Source organism: Epargyreus clarus, unplaced genomic scaffold, assembly GCF_041222505.1.
Source record: "Epargyreus clarus isolate Ecla_fem2 unplaced genomic scaffold, WU_Ecla_fem_2.2 ptg000003l, whole genome shotgun sequence".
NCBI classification, from domain to species: Eukaryota; Metazoa; Arthropoda; class Insecta; order Lepidoptera; family Hesperiidae; genus Epargyreus; species Epargyreus clarus.
The window spans coordinates 17,968,392-17,984,869 of NW_027332211.1; the positions used below are offsets into that span (position 1 = coordinate 17,968,392).

Genomic DNA, 16,478 nt, shown 5'->3' on the forward strand with positions numbered 1-16,478 from the left:
GCGTCGCGGATGGGAGCAACAAAACACAACGTAAGATTTATTAAACGCGATTTTCCATTAGTCGGCCCAGCCGCGGCCAATTTAATTAGCGGATCACACGGAAGGACGATGAACAGAACGCAAACAGAAACTGGCTAAGACCACCGATACCAGTATTCAATAATATTATAACAGTTCTATAACTGTTTTATAGACTGAGGAAACTGAACAAATTCTAAGCACTCTTGTGGTTTAAAATTTGGCCGATCACATTTTTTATCGGGAATTCTAATTCCATAAACATTGCACATTTGATTTTTTAAGTTTGCATGTATTAGAAGTTAAATATTTATCGCTTGCGTTTATGGTAAGGAAGAATAATGTGAGGATACGTAGGTCGCTCACGGTTGCATGCCTGAGAGTTACATAAAAATTTCTCAAAGGTGTGTGAAGTCTAACAATCGACACTTGGTCAGGGTGGTGGTCCTCAACCTAAACTCCACTCACTTTGAGAGGAGACCCGTTGCCAACGATCAGAAATTGGATTATGACAAACAAATTCTTAATGAATAGGTAAAGCTAATCTGGACTTTACAGTCCAGAAGGTTTAGACCTTTTTATATCGGGCTTCCTGGCATGGCATATATTTTACACATATTTCCATTGTTCAAATAGGTGCCTCCTTTACATTCACTTTGATTTGGAGGAATTCTTATTCCATAATTTCATAATAAGTTACATGTATCATAGATATACATGCATAGATACATCTATATATGCCCGTAGATGTATGAAATATTTCCAGGAAGTCGAATATTATGACAATAGTCAGAGATAACATAGGCCCAATTGATACATGAACAAAAAATATGCATAACATTATGTTCCAAACAATTTTAATTTGATCGGCAGTTTTTTGCACACACCCGGAATAAATTCACACAAAATTGAATATCAAAAGTCATGGATATTCCGATCTCTATAACGAGTCAACTAATCTGAGTGTTGTATTTTACTTTAACAGCTATGTTTAACAGTAATATATTTTGTTTCTTTTTCTTTTTCTATTTGCATTTACATTATCTTTAGGAAAACGTTTTTTTAGTGGAGGATGGATTCTGACCCCTTATAATATGGTAAATAGGTTTTTTTTTAATTTATTATAGAAGTCAAAAAATAGAAAAAAAGTTTGGAAAATCCAAAAGTGCAAGACTCATAATGCTCATTTAATTATGAAATATAAAAAAAAAAAAAAAAAAAACTTAAGTCGTTCAAAATTAATTGCCGAAAAAACAGCTGTAGTAGGAAGAAGGTACTGCACAAGCGCCCCTGGTGGAATAAATGTACATAATATCTATAGATATACAGTCTTGTAGTTTTCGTTTTTTATTAATTGCAATTAAACGACACTGAATTAATTAATCATTCGCATTCAGTGACCTACAATCGTCGATTAGAATTTAAAAAAAAAATTAACTCAAATGATGGATTTTTTCACAAGTTACAGTGTTTTCAGGTTTCACACATGACGGACAGGATTTTTTTTTGACCTATTTTAGTGTTTTTTTCCAATTCTATTGCAGTAAATCAATTTTTAAAAAGTATGGAATTAATCTCCATTAAATTATCTCGACAATAGTATGCAAAATATCTTGATTCCGTGAACTATCAAGGCTATAATAATAAAAATAGCCGCCAAAATGAAGCGAAAAAATTTTTTCGATCGTAAAGCACTCTCTGATGCTTCGCATCATGAGTCGTGCAATATATATAATTCGAGAGTTCGTACTTTCGTAGGTATCTAACTGACCACTCTTAAACTAAATGCAAATTATTGTTGATAAATACTAGGAAAAAGATTATACACATTATACATACAAGTTAGTAAGCAGTAAGCACACATGTAAAAGTGTGTACGTAATTCACTTAACGCAATCAACGTATAAAAACGTCTCTCATTCATTTACCCAGTCACCACATTCTTATCATTGTTGACTTGTTTGATTAGCTTGTATTCGTGTAATTCTCTCTTTTAGGTAACTTAGGTGATATTACATAAGCTTCTGCTTTCTCTGTATTCATCATGTTATTATGATTTTACAAGGGACTTAAATCAATTTTCTATATGAAGGTATATTTCTCATTTATTATTATTTTCTTGTTCCAAATTATTTTTAATATCTGCAATTTGAAACTATGAAACATAATTATTACCAAAAAAATTAAATTAACATAATAATGTTTTATAGCGGTAATCATACTATCAGTTTAACACACAGAGTCCGGATTCAATCTCCTGGTAGTCAAAAATCTGAATAATAAATTGAAATTTATTTTAGATTTGGATGTACTTGTGTTTGTAACTTTTCGTGGCCCGTAATTTATTTTGTAGAATTAAATGGTTACAGCATGTACAGCAATAAATGTAGCTTATTTTTAATCAAACAAATATAATATCTATTAAGCATCATAGATCCAAATAATTAATAAATTTCTAACTTTTTGCTTTAGTTTTTCCTAATATTATTTAATACTTATTGGCTGAGTCGTACGGATGACAAAGCCATAAAAGTAAAAAACTGTCAATTGTCAAGATTCTCTATTACGTCACGTTGACATATGTCAGTACGCTTTACGTTAAAAAATTGTGTCGGCTTGGGTTTCTATTATGTTTCTTTCATAGTTGTTTTTAATAATCTAACTTAAACTTTATGTAATCCATGTTAAATGTATCTTTAATTATTACCTCAAGTTAAATTATACAATAAAAATGGATGAAACGGACAAACTTAGTTGCAGTAAGTGGATTTTACCTATTTTGTTAGCGTTGTTTTATTTGTGCTATCAATTGTTCGCTAGGGTTCATGTAAACTTCCTATATTATTATTAACATTTATATGATTGATCTGTGTTTATATGTTTGATTTAGTCTTAATCTAGGCTCAACTTATTAGAACTAACCTCTTACAGTCAGTTTTATCATTACAGTAGTTTTTGCTTAGCGCGTCGTTAGATGATCCTATTTTTTAACCGACTTCAAAAAGGAGGTGGTTATAACGCTTTAAATCTTTGAAGTAACTAAATTTCTACAATTTCGATGTTAGTTAAAATGGAATTTGTGTAAAAGATTTAATTTTACAAATATGAATGTAACTTATTTTTATTCTTTCTAACAGAGTGTTTTCGTCTCTTGAATAAGGTGGTAACATATACAAACAAATATGCCCACACTATAATCTCACTTAACTCATACAATAACTTGTTCACATTATATTTATTATTTTATAGATAATGAAATAGATTTTTAAAATTATGCCAATAAACACATAATATACTTATTACGCTAACAAGTAATAAGGTTCTAAAGAAGTATATAAAGGTAAAATTACAGAGGAGGTGCTAGAGATGAGTGATATGGAGTACTCGGCCACAGATGAACGTCGGGACTCTGATGATAAGCCGAAGAAGAAGAAGAAAAGACGCCGTGAAGTGGATATGGTACGCCATGAAAAGAAAACTGTAATTATTTTCCTTTTATTACTTATTTGGATGAAAATGAAAGATACTGGGTAATATTGTATGTAGAAAAACAGCATTTCTTTTGTATAAAATTTGTATAGATATTTGAATGACTGTGGTGATATGACTGATTCGTAAGTGACTTATATTCAATGCTATTTTTAAGCTTTTTGGTAGAAATAAAAATAATTAGCCAGCCTACATTCTGGAAGTTTATAAATTTCCCAATACCATTTTACGTAATTTTCTTGTAATATTAAATTTTTGACTCAAAGCATGTTAATAAATAAGTTTTTAATTATACAACATGACAGTCTTAAAAAAAATCTCTTATGTTTGAATCCAACTTTTGAAAGAGGAATGACAGTTAAAAATAGTTCACTTACACACTGCTTGTAAGAATTAATGAGTGAACTGGTGTTGCAGATAAAATCAGATGAAGATGACTCAGATGAGGAGAGTCTCCCAAAGAAGACTGTCAGGCGCTCCAGCCCCGGACCTAACTCACCAGCCTCTCACAGGGAACCTCGCACATGTGTTCTTAAGGTAAATAATCCAAATATTGTTTATTGTTTATTTTAGTTTTTTTTTATTATCTTATAAATATAGAATGTTTTTAATTACTGCTATTAACTACAGATAGAGCCTTGGATTAGATCAGAAAAAAGTTTAATCTCTGGGTATCAAGTATTAACATCATGTGTCATTAAGTATTATCATCATTATGTCTTGTTAAAACTAATATCTCTTGTATCTCATATAACCAATTTTAATAAATCATTATATTTAAAAAACTCTTCATATAGGACAAACTACAAACAAATAATCCCATCAGCTTTGTAATAGGTAATGCAATGCATACTTGAAATCAGTACACAGGAACAAAAGTAGTGTGTCATTGAGGCAAACTAAAAATGTTTATGTAATCACTAATTACAGTATTTATTATACAGTATTTTGTTATTTTTTTAAGTACATAGCTCATTTTATTACCTCAGGCCAGTCAAAAGCGGCGCCCCCTGTCGCGCCTCCTGGAGCAACTTCTCCGTAACCTGGAGAAGAGAGATCCCCATCAGTTCTTTGCATGGCCGGTGAACGACAACTTTGCACCTGGCTACTCCACTATCATCAAGAGGCCCATGGACTTCTCCACCATGAAACAGAAAATTGATGACAATGAGTACAAGTCATTGAATTGTTTTATTGTAAGTAATGATGATTTTTTGTTATGATATTAATTCTAATAAAAGGCATAAAAATATTCCATTGAGGGCTGAACACAAAACTGCGATGCGACGCGATGCGAATTCGCAACGCAGAAAATTGCGACACGAATTGCTGCGAAGCGATATCGTGCGGCATAGTCTCCCAGGGTGACCATTCTTTCGACAACCGTCAACCGTATGGAACGTATTTCGAAAATTAGATCGTGACATGGATCGTAAATAGAAGTCTGCACTTTTGTTATTGCTTAAGAGATACAGGAAAGAGTAACAAAGAACATTTTTGGGTTCATCCATTTATCATATATCACTTATTTTATATTTAGTTTCCCAAAGAACAGGACGCTCCTCAATCAGTAATATAAAAAAAGTCAACGACGTACTTTGTCATTTTTTACATACGTCTTCCCACCCAACAAATACAGGTCTGTACGTCTTTCCCACATGCTGTCTCAGAACAAACTAAAAATGGCGTCAACAAGTGTGACGAAACATCGCAGGAATGTGCGATGCGAATTAATTCGCAAGTTCTTGCGATGCGTCGAGGGAGCTTGCAGATTTTTACGATGCGACGTCGCATCGCAGTTTTGTGTACGAGCCCTGAAGGCTGCTAAATTATTTTTTCGTATGAAATGGAAATAGCCAATGCAGTTGGTCCTATGGTAAGTGGTTACTATTGCCTATGGTCATCTGTACCGCTCGAATAGAAATGTTAAGGGTGCCCTTTCGGAGGGCTATTGTAACTAACATTGTGACAAAATTTTATATATAAGATTTTCCAAACAGAGCGACTTCAAAGTGATGTGCAACAACGCAATGAAGTACAACAAGCCAGGCACTGTCTACCACAAGGCAGCTCGGAGGTTGCTCCACGCGGGGCTCAAGCAGCTCACACCACAGAAGCTCAGGCCCATGGGGGACATCCTCACCTACATGTACGAGATACCAATCAGGGAACTCGGCTTCGACATCGGGAAAATGGATGTGGTGAGCATGACTATTTATTACGCTTTTATTATTCTTTCTTATATATATTTTATAAGGGTATAGGCATAGATTAGTAAAGATTACTCACTCCTAATAAGAAAATGTAACCAGTTTTGACAATTGAAATTGTCACTGTCATCTATTTTCGTGTTTGAGAAATATTAAAAAAATTAAGTTTGAAGATCATTTACGAATGAAACGATATTTCTCCGGACTTTTTCGATTTCGTGTTTTTCGTGTGTTCTTTTTCGATTTCGTGTTTTTGCATCGCTTATCTGCGTATGTCGGCATTGTTCCGCGTAAATTACACCATGACAGCCATTAAATGGCTAACATAATTGTCAGCCGTTTAAGCCATTTAATGGCTTCCTTCAATTACAAGGCAGTGAGATATCTATACTTATCTATGGGTATAGGTTAAGTTAAATACTTACAATGTAAATTAAATTATGATAACATTATAAAAAATCTAAATTTTCATGAAATCAATCATCATCAATATTATTAATTAAATAGGTACTATTGTTCATTACCGCATGACATGTGGATGTAAGTTCACTTAAATTGTATTACCTACAAAATATTAAATATCTTGTTAAACTATAAGATCAATTAGAATTAGAATAATTAATAAATCAAACTCATTTATAATCTATTTTAATTTGCGTATTTATAATAGCACAGTTAAAAATATAATAAAAAGAATGTATGTACTTATGTAAACATAAAAGAAGTTATACTTCTTTGGCGAATAAAAAAAACTGGTTTTCAGTGTAGCGTATCGAATGTACGAATTTAGGTATAATATATTGACAATAAGTATGTTTAAATTGTTTGAATTTTTTTTTATAAAAACGGGTTTTAAAATATTTGATATTTTTATAAAAATTAAATGTACGACTTAGAACGCCATCAGTTCTGAAACGCTAAAACTCATCAAAACAGATACTTGTAAATAATATATTTTTTTTAATACTAACTTCATTTTGTGGTTCTGCTCACGCAACTTTTATTCCATTAGAAAAAAATACTCTCATCGGATTTTGATAAAATAAGCCAAAAGAAGTATAACTTCCAGCACAAAAATTAAAAGCTTATGAGCATTACAGGTTATATTAATTTTAGGAGTACGAAAATGACAAATAAAGTAAATTATTTTCCCACTACCCGCACTTAGGCGATTTTTATTCCAAAAACATGCGAATAATTCTTATGAAATTTCCAATTGACATTAGTGAGTGAACAAATTTGTTTATGAATAACGTTTTTGCAACGCAGCCGCTTAGGATGTACGGCAAAAAGGTTTGCAACATGATATATATATTTCGTAGTGGAGCACCTAGTACTTAGCGAGTTTGGCTTACGACGTCTAGTCTATGTGTTGTGTTGGGGTTGTTTGAAAAGATTTTGAGTTCCATCCAGGTAGGCTGTGGTTGTTTCTTTTATTTTCGGAATGGTCTTAGATCTGTAAGAAAAATTATAAATTTGACCTAAGTCATCCAAAGGTTGGTTTGTAAGTAAGATGCTTTTGGGTCCAAAATACAAAACGTAATTTAAGACTATGTATAGGTAAATTTTTTAGAACGACGAAGTGATTTCCTTTGTTAAGCCGGAATTAATAATTTTTATTACTTATGTAGACGTATAAAATTAAATACTACATGAAAAATATTGGTTTCAATATTTTGGGAAGTTAACAATACCTTCTAATATTTCGTTTATTTTTATGACACATGATATGAAATGTAATTGTTTTGTGTAGGGGGTGGCATTTGGGGGATACCCAGGTCGATCCCGAAGAGGAGGCGATCCGGCTCAGGGATGACATGACGGCCATCTGCGATTCCGCGATGCCGCGGGTCAGACCTGGCTGGAGACGCCCTGTGTACTGGTGGACGGAGCGCATCGCACGGTTGCGCGCAGCCTGCCTGCAAGCTCGACGCCAGTACACTCGGGCTCGACGACGCCGAACGGCTAGCGCCGCGGAACGGCAGGAGAAGTACGTAGAGTACCGGGCCGCAACAACACTGCTTCAGGGCGCTATCGCCGACAGCAAGGCCCGGAACTGGAGCGCACTCGTGGAGGGGCTGGACCGAGACCCATGGGGGCGCCCTTATAAGATGGTGCTCGGTAGGCTACGTCCATGGGTGCCTCCACTGACGGAAACCCTCGACCCGATTTTCGTCGACACAGTGGTGGACAGCCTGTTCCCAGGAACCACTGACGAGTCGGGTTTCTCCGCGGCGCTGCCGGATCTCCCCGCCTGGTCTGAGGAGCTGGCGGTGACGGAGAGCGAGCTCGACGGTGCCGTTAAGCGCATGTCGAAGCGAAATACTGCGCCGGGGCCGGACGGAATCCCATGGCAGGCTTGGGTCTTAGCGCTGACAGTGCTGGAGGGGAGGCTGCGAAGACTGTTCACCGCCTGCTTCCAGTACGGAAGTTTTCCGTCAGAGTGGAGGCGGGCGAGGTTAGTACTATTGCACAAACGGGACAAGCCTCGAGACTCTCCATCAGCGTACAGACCCATTTGCCTGTTGGACGAGGCGGGCAAGCTATTCGAGCGGATCATCTCCGCCCGGATTAGCCAGCATCTTGTATGCCACGGCCCGGACCTGTCCGAAAACCAGTTCGGCTTCCGGCAGCAGCGCTCGACTGTCGACGCGATCCTCCGAGTCCGCACGCTCTCAGAGCAGGCCATCTCCCAGGGTAGAGTAGTCTTGGCGGTTAGCCTTGATATAGTCAACGCTTTTAACTCTCTACCCTGGAGTGCGATTATGGACGGGCTGTCTGTCCATCAGGTGCCTTCCTATTTGCGGAATGTCCTGAAGGCGTATCTGTCGGACAGACGCGTCAGCTTCCCAGGCCGCTATGGGAGCGTTCGCGGGAGGAGCGTCGTGCGCGGGGTACCGCAGGGTTCGGTACTGGGGCCATTGCTGTGGAATATCGCTTACGACGCGGTGCTGAGAACGGTGCTCCCGGATGGAGTGAGCATCGTCTGCTATGCCGACGACACCCTCGTCCTCACCGAAGGGGAGTGTTTCAGCAGGACGGCTCGGCTAGCAGAGCTCGGGGTGGCACGCGTCGTAGAGAACATCCACAGGTTGGGCCTCCAGATAGCGTCCCATAAAACCGAGGCGATGTGGTTCCACGGCCGCAGGCCGAGTATCGTACCAGCTGAGACCTCAGTGCGTGTCGGTGATACGGACGTCCGGATAGGCAGGTACATGAAGTACCTTGGCCTAACACTGGACGGCCGCTGGCGCTTCAACGAGCACTTTGACCGTCTCGTCCCCCGGATTCATAAGGTAGCGGGTGCTATGCACAGACTGCTGCCAAATCTCGGGGGACCAAGGGAAGAAGTCCGCCGCCTCTACGCGGGTGTGATACGCTCGATCGCCCTCTACGGGGCGCCGGTATGGTCGGACAGGTTGTCTGGCTGCCGGCGTCTTGCGCGGAAACTTAACTCCGCGCAACGTACGATCGCGATCAGAGTCGCCCGGGGATATCGTACCATATCGTACGAGGCGGCGACAGTCCTGGGGCGGTTTCCGCCCCTAGACATTCTGGCGGATATGGATGCTCGGGTCTTTAATAAGATCCGCTTCCTCCGTCAGAGGACTGAACCCTTCACGGAAGAAACGGTCGAAGTGCTTCGGAGGAGAGCCAGGTGGCGCGCTCTGAGGTGCTGGCGAGATCGGCTATTGGAACCGCGTAACATACGCCAACGGGTGGTCGATGCTATCGTACCGAACTTTCGGGCTTGGCTCATTGCCAAAGGTCGTGTCACCTTCAGGTTGACCCAGATACTCACCGGACATGGCTGTTTCGGTGAGTATCTGAACAGGATACAGAGGGAGGAGACTGCCCAGTGCCATCATTGCGGGCACCACGAGGATTCCGCACAGCACACGCTGCAGTACTGCCCAGCGTGGGAGTCTCAGCGGCGGATCCTCGTGTCAAAAGTGGGACCGGACCTGTCTCCAGCCGCCATTGTTGGAGCGATGGTTCAGCGCAGCGAAGCCTGGGAAGGCATGATCACCTTCTGCGACATAGTCATGTCCGCGAAGGAAGACGCCGAGCGAGCTAGGGAGCGCGCTGAACCCGCTCGGAGGAGGAGTCGCCGCGGGCGTAGATAACGTCCACCGGCGCGGTGTCCCTGTAGTTCCGGGACCAGAATAGGGCTACGGTATCCCCTGCCTGTCGTAAGAGGCGACTAAAAGGGGCTTCCGGGGTTGCGGGCGGCAAGAGTGGGAGCTCGAACTGCCCGGCTAGTGACCCCGGGAAGGACGGCGGTATGTGTGGCCGCATACCGTCGTGCCCACCAGACGGTGTGGCGAGCGTCAAGCTCACCTGAGCAGAGCCCGATGGGGCAACGCGCTAAGAGGACTCCGGTTGCGTTCCTTTGGAGATCCCGGAGTTCTCTACGCAGCGCCGAGGACGGCCACCGGGGGGGTTTTAGTGCGGTAAGAATCCCACATAACCCCGTGCCGCTCCCACGGCATAGGGTACCTTTTGAAGGTTTCCCCCTCGTAACCAAAAAAAAAAAAAAAAAAAAAAAAAAAAGGGGGTGGCATTTAAAAATTGACGGTTATAATATTTATTAACCTCTCTTTCACAGATAATAATCTAATAATTATAAAAAATATTGCTCGCAGTGACATTGAATAACAGTATGATGATATGAGTTCTTACATTCTTCAATACTTACAGTTAGATTTATTTATGTCTATAAAGATTTCCCAAGGTGTAGTCTTTTCAAATGACCCTGACCATTATGTCTAAGACCTACGTGAACCCTCTAGTGCATGCAATTGGTGTGTAGTATATGTGATAAACAAAAAAAAGAAACAAAACAAAATGCATTTGCATGACAACAACATTTCCACGAGTGGGTTTGCTAACAATTTTATTTCGCGTCTTTTTATAATATGCTAAAAGTCCTTTTATTTTTTTCAATGTCCAAAAAAACATTTACAAAGAGATTGCTTTTTCAAATTTTTTTGGTGATTTAATGAATAAAATAACTCGTTGCACGTTTAATTTACTTTTGCTACTCTACCTTGACATAGATATGTGTTTAGATCTAAGCCTAACATGACATTTTTCGTTATTTAAATTACCAATTTTGTGACGTCATTTTTTATTTAAATATTAAGGATATGATCAAAAAAAAAGAAAAAAAAACATTCAGAAATTAGAATTATTTTCCATTAGTTTTCAAAACAGTTTATCACTATAGAGATAAATTATATAATTACTTTGTCAACACTAAACAGTTTTCCCTCAAACCGTTCGCCCCATCGCTTATGTACATATCACACGTACTACACACCAATTCGATGGTATTGACGTTAGTACAAAACAAGCAACTGTGCGCCCTGTTCCACAGCACAAAGTCTTGAAGCGGAACAGCCCGATCAAGAGCGGGGGCTCCGAGGCCGAGGTGGTGTCTGATGGAGGTCAGGACCGCCAGGACTCTGGGGATAGCGTCAAGATTAAGATGGAAGCGGCCAGGGAACAGCATAGGAGGCGGCTGGCTAAAAAAGGTAAGTTGTAGACTCTATTTCCACATATTCTTACCTGGTTGTCCATAAGGTAGTTTGCCAAAGGGATCTCCCGCCGGGAGAATTATTATATTATTGTGATTGAATGATTATATTGTTATGATTATAGAGTAAATAGTATAATTGTGAAAAAAGCGTGGGGTGCTCCACTTATCAGTTTTCGAAAAGCACCCCACACTTTTTCCACAATTATACTATTTACTGTTCCATAATTGATTCCTAGATTGAAAATTATTTTCTACTTTTTAGTTGATTTTATCATAAAAGCGTGTTTTTTAGTTTTCTGAACTATATTTATTTTCTCTTTGGTAATGTTTTTTTTGACAAGATATTTTAGGCAAGAGAATGTGCAACATGGGTCTCCTCTGATTAGTGTTCCTACGACTTCCTTAATATTAAATCTAACAGTCTGCTACCTAACTTGAAATCTAAGTCTATTATTCTTCATTATGTCTTCAGTTCACCTGGTTCTTATTTTGTCTAACCTAACCTAACCTAACCTTTTTTTTTGTTCACTAACCTAACCTAACATTTATTAATGAATGTATATAATGTTTCCCAGCGTTCCCGCGCATGGACGCGGAGGGCAAGACGACGCTGTGCGTGGTGACGGGCGCGGCGGCGGGCGAGGGCGAGGACAAGCCGCTGACGCTGGGCCGCTACCTCGGCAAGCTGGCGCAGGGCACCGGCACGCTGCACAGTACGTGGCTATTGTTAAACTGTTTTTTTTTTTGTTTACGAGGGGGAACCTTCAAAAGGTACCCGACGCCGTGGCAGCGACGACGGGTTATGTGGGACTTTTACCGTACTAAAACGCTTCCGGTGACCGTCCTCAACGCTTGTTGGAGCACTCCAGGATCTCCGATGGAACACAACCGGAGCTCTCCATGGTGACTCCATGGGAACTCCGCCATGATGACACTTCTACCTAATAACAGCAATATTAAGCGCAGCTACGAGTATATTATGGTTTGAAGGCCTCAAGGGTAGCAGCACATACATCTATGTCTTCAGGTAAGAATCGAATCCTATCTGAGGTTAGATTAGAGATGATTAGAGATGTTCATTGGCGGCTGTAGCCACTTATCATCAAATGGACTGCATGATTGTGTGCTAATCCAATATTACAAAAAAAATGAATTTAAGTAACAGTAAGTGAAATTATAGATGAGCATATACATTAGTGCTCATCACCTCTGTAAAAACAGGAAGTTGTGTGTATTGGTAAGTCGGACGAGTTCTAATGCAAATTAGTCAAATTGTTATCTTAGTTGATTCAATTGTCCAGGTAGACATCAGAATGATGAATTTGATTTTTGTTCAGGTTCTGGCTGTCAAGGCACACATTAATCTGTGTCTATAGCACCAAGAACATAATCTTAGTGTGGTACTCTGAATGTGAAAAGCATCACTTTATTTTTTACTTCTATCAAGAGTATAATTTATGTGGCTGATAAGACTGTTATGTATATAGCAACTACATTAAAAAAAGGAAAAAAGGAAATAATAATTATTAAAAAAAAAGACAAACCCACTGAGTTTATTACCGGATCTTCTCAGTAGAGGTCGCGTTCCGATCCGGTAGTAGTTTAAGAAAAATATTGTAACTGACAATTTGTAAGTGCCGTCATTGGCCTATACAAAATAAATATTAAATATATTTCATTTTACTTCATAATTTTCGTTGTTAATTCCGCAGCACCCCGCGAAGACCGGCGCAACCTGGCGAAGTGCGTGAAGCCGCTCAATTACGGGCCCTTCAGTTCGTACGCGCCCGCTTACGACGGCACCTTCGCCACGCTCACCAAGGAAGAATCTCACCTCATATATCACACTTTACGTAAGTAACAAATATGTACATAAGCACGATTGAACGATGTATACATTCAAATCAAATTGTCCAAAGAGAAAAAATAATGCTACTATAAATCTATAACTAAGTAATGGACCAACTTACAATAATGCAATTTTGTGTACTAAAACTTTGTTTAGAAATTACATTGTGTGTGAAAAAAATATGGGATGGAATAAGATTAAAGCATTGTATTGATTGAAATATAGTAAGTACAATGATACACAAATGTGGCATAGTTAAAATTTCTATTGAGGCCAGTTTTTCTATCCTTGTATTCAAACAATCAAATTGATCCTTTCACATGAAAAACACTTTACAAATAATATCTAGTATCACTTAAGAAAAGTAAATGTTACCGTTTTACACTGTGGGTGCTGCTTGGCTAGATATTAACTGGGTATACGAACATCTCCAAAAAATGTAACCAAGTTATCATGAAGGAAGCGTTACTATTATGTTAAGTAGATTTATACGTAATTTCATATATCTTTATTTCACCAGCTTCAGAAACTGGTCAAGGGAACGAGGAAATGCTGCGGTTCGCGCCCGACTCGCCCTGGACGGCCATCTACGACATGGAGGCATTGTTCCCCGACAAGAAGCAACAGGCTGAACAGCCTCCACCTAAGGAGGAACCGGTATGCTTTTCAATTTTTTTTCTTTTTTTTTAATCAAAGAAATGGTAGCTAAATATTCCTTCACAACATTCTAATAACAGCAGTATTAGGCGCTGCTGCCACTTACCATCAGGTGGACTGCACTGCTCGTCTGCTTCTTCTATGTAATAAAAAAAAAATACTTAACTGATGGTCTTTAGTTGCTAATGAAATATTTGGTATTACATACTTTTTTATAAAAACATATATTTTTCAGAGTAATTATTAATTTTAATGTCAACATATATTGGAACCTATGTATTTGGATTTTGTGTATACATATATTCATGCCTTTTATTATTACTATTTATGTCTAACACAAGCAGTGTCAAGTGCTGTGTTCTGGTTTCGGATAAATTGATAAAATCAAATCATACTTATTTGATTTTATTTGTAAAGTATGTGAACAGCGTAGGCGTAGGAAATTATTCGAATATATGGGATATCGTCCATCGTTTTATTTCGGATATCCCATAATTTCGGTTACGGAACATCCCTAGTAACATCTACACTACTTACCCTTTGTGTTTGGTCTTCAGGACCTGTCGAAGGTGAAGATTGACCTCGAGCAGCTGCGCGGGCTGAGCGCGCTGGGTGTGGACGTGGACTTCCTGGCCGAGCTCGAGGATGACATCCTCGCCGCGCACCACGACTACGGCATCTCCGCGCCCCTCAACCACACGTACGATCTGCTCGTCAAGCTCGAGAAGGAGCAGAGGGACCGGTATGTAGATTATTTGCTGCATATTTGTCAGTGTTTATAAAATTTAAAGGGGAAATGGCCATGCAATTAAGCTGAGGGTAATGCACATGTCTGTTATATTTGAGGTTTTAAAATATAATTTAGTGAGCTATTTAATTATAGGGGTGTAAAAGTATTGTTTATGTATATATTTATAGTATAAAATTGGATAAAGATATATTTTTAGGCGTGTTTGGGACAACATATCAATATATTTTTGATACATAGTTTTATCGGTCATGTAATTTGATTTTAATTATAAAATACTTGAAGAGAACATTATTTAAGCAGCGTTATTTTTTTACCTACTTTATCTACTACTCGATTGCGTAATTTTTTCAGAATTGTTTGCATCTTGATTATGTTTTTCTAATCTACTTATGCTTTAAACCTCTATAAATTGTGTAAAAAAGCAGTGGTAGCCTAGTGGTTAAGAAATTCAGACTTTTGATTGAAAGGTCCGAGGTTCAAATCCCAGGCACGCACCTCTGATTTTTCGAAGTATTTTGCGTATTAGAAATTAATTATCACTTCCTTAAACGGTGAAGGAAAACATCGTAAGGAAACCTGCACACCTGACAAATCTTAAAAAAAAAAGTTTTCAAAGGTACGTGTAGTCTACCAATTCGCACTTGGCCAGCACAGTGGACTATGGTCTAATCCTTCTCATTATGAGAGGAGATCTGTGCCAGCAGTGGAAAAGTAATAAGTTGATGATGTATAATAATGTATTTGTCCCGTCAGTTTATCAGCGACGCCGCCGTGGCACCTGTCGCTGGCGGCGCGCGCGGGCGGCGCGGAGCGCGAGCTGGCGCGGCTGGCGGCGGGCTGGCTGCGCGGCATGCTGGCGCGCGTGCCGCCCCGACACGTCGCGCCGCTGCCCGCGCTGCGCGCCGCCATGGGCGTCACGCTCGAACACCTCGGTGAGGACACATGCACGCTCACACGGAAACAAATGTATATACAGGAACACGCGAGTGAATATACGACGTCATTTACATTAGAACGCACACGCGCACGAACCCATGCATGCACGCACGAGCGTACAAATACACACACACAAAAACTCATTTATATATATAAATACAGAAAGAGGGAGACATGCAAGAGGTACACACAGAGACGCGTAAACACGCATAAATCGAATTCTAGAGTGACTAAATGAGTGAATGAGTGAACAAAACAGGAGGGACTATATGATTGAATGACTGAACAAGATAGCTAATAAAATGTAGAGTGAGTTAACGTAACAGTGAACGAGGGAGTAAGTGAATAAATAAGTAATACCAGTAATAAAACCAAAAAATATATATATCATGTTGTTCCTTTACACTTACTAACGATAAATAACGATATTATACCCATCATAGTTATTCCCAATATTCATTTTAAAAAACAACCTTAAAACAATAAAATTTGGTTAAAATCGTAACGTTCATAGAGTGATAATCAAGTAAACAGCAAGTGTGGATATTTGCAGATACCCCAATGGCGGTGGACGACTTCGAGTTGCAAGCACACGAGCTCGCATCCGATCGGGACTCACGATCCAGTCACGACAAGTGACGGACACCAGACAAGAACACTATAGTTTAATATTCTCATTACATACTTGCATCAAAATGTTAGTAACACCAAGGGAAGATACTACAATGAATGAATGAAAAAATACAGAATCCGGTCATTCAGGCGTGTTACACACAATGTAATCGTTAATAAATATGATTTTAGTGTATTATTTTGTGCATTTACATATTAAAACTTTTTTTAAGTAATAACTTAATTTGTTTTCTACGCACATAGATAATAGTGAAATATAATTTATCATTTTTATTATTGTTTATCAATACATTGTCATATTGTCATTATTACTGTAATCAAACAAAATATATTTAGGAATCATAACATTACATAATTATGTAAATAAATAAATATTAAGTAACTTTATTGTTT

General features: G+C 38.9%; 1 protein-coding gene across 7 annotated transcripts; it reads left to right on the top strand.

Moving 5' to 3' along the window:
• Nucleotides 1–2,603: 2,603 nt before the first annotated feature.
• LOC140756318 (bromodomain-containing protein 7) lies at nt 2,604–16,218 on the top strand. 7 transcript variants are annotated; one of them, XM_073091802.1, is made up of 13 exons: nt 2,604–2,777; nt 3,359–3,498; nt 3,925–4,044; nt 4,497–4,703; nt 5,508–5,708; nt 6,987–7,010; nt 11,098–11,254; nt 11,835–11,972; nt 12,972–13,112; nt 13,629–13,765; nt 14,323–14,507; nt 15,270–15,448; nt 16,006–16,218. In XM_073091802.1, exons 1-13 carry the CDS (start codon nt 2,750–2,752, stop codon nt 16,089–16,091), a joined length of 1,743 nt encoding a protein of 580 aa, XP_072947903.1. In that variant the 5' UTR covers nt 2,604–2,749; the 3' UTR covers nt 16,092–16,218. The 7 variants fall into 7 exon arrangements, with proteins under 7 accessions (XP_072947903.1, XP_072947910.1, XP_072947904.1 ...); XM_073091809.1 differs by having other exon boundaries at nt 3,359–3,477; XM_073091803.1 differs by having other exon boundaries at nt 3,371–3,498.
• The last annotated feature ends 260 nt before the right edge of the window (nt 16,219–16,478 follow it).

Bases quoted from the DNA above. Each gene is read 5' to 3' on its own strand.
- LOC140756318 (XM_073091802.1), top strand. From the start codon at position 2,750: ATGGATGAAACGGACAAACTTAGTTGCA. The intron at 5,709-6,986 runs GTGAGCATGACT...TTTGCAACGCAG, and splicing joins ACATCGGGAAAATGGATGTG to CCGCTTAGGATGTACGGCAA. The intron at 13,113-13,628 runs GTAAGTAACAAA...TTATTTCACCAG, and splicing joins CCTCATATATCACACTTTAC to CTTCAGAAACTGGTCAAGGG.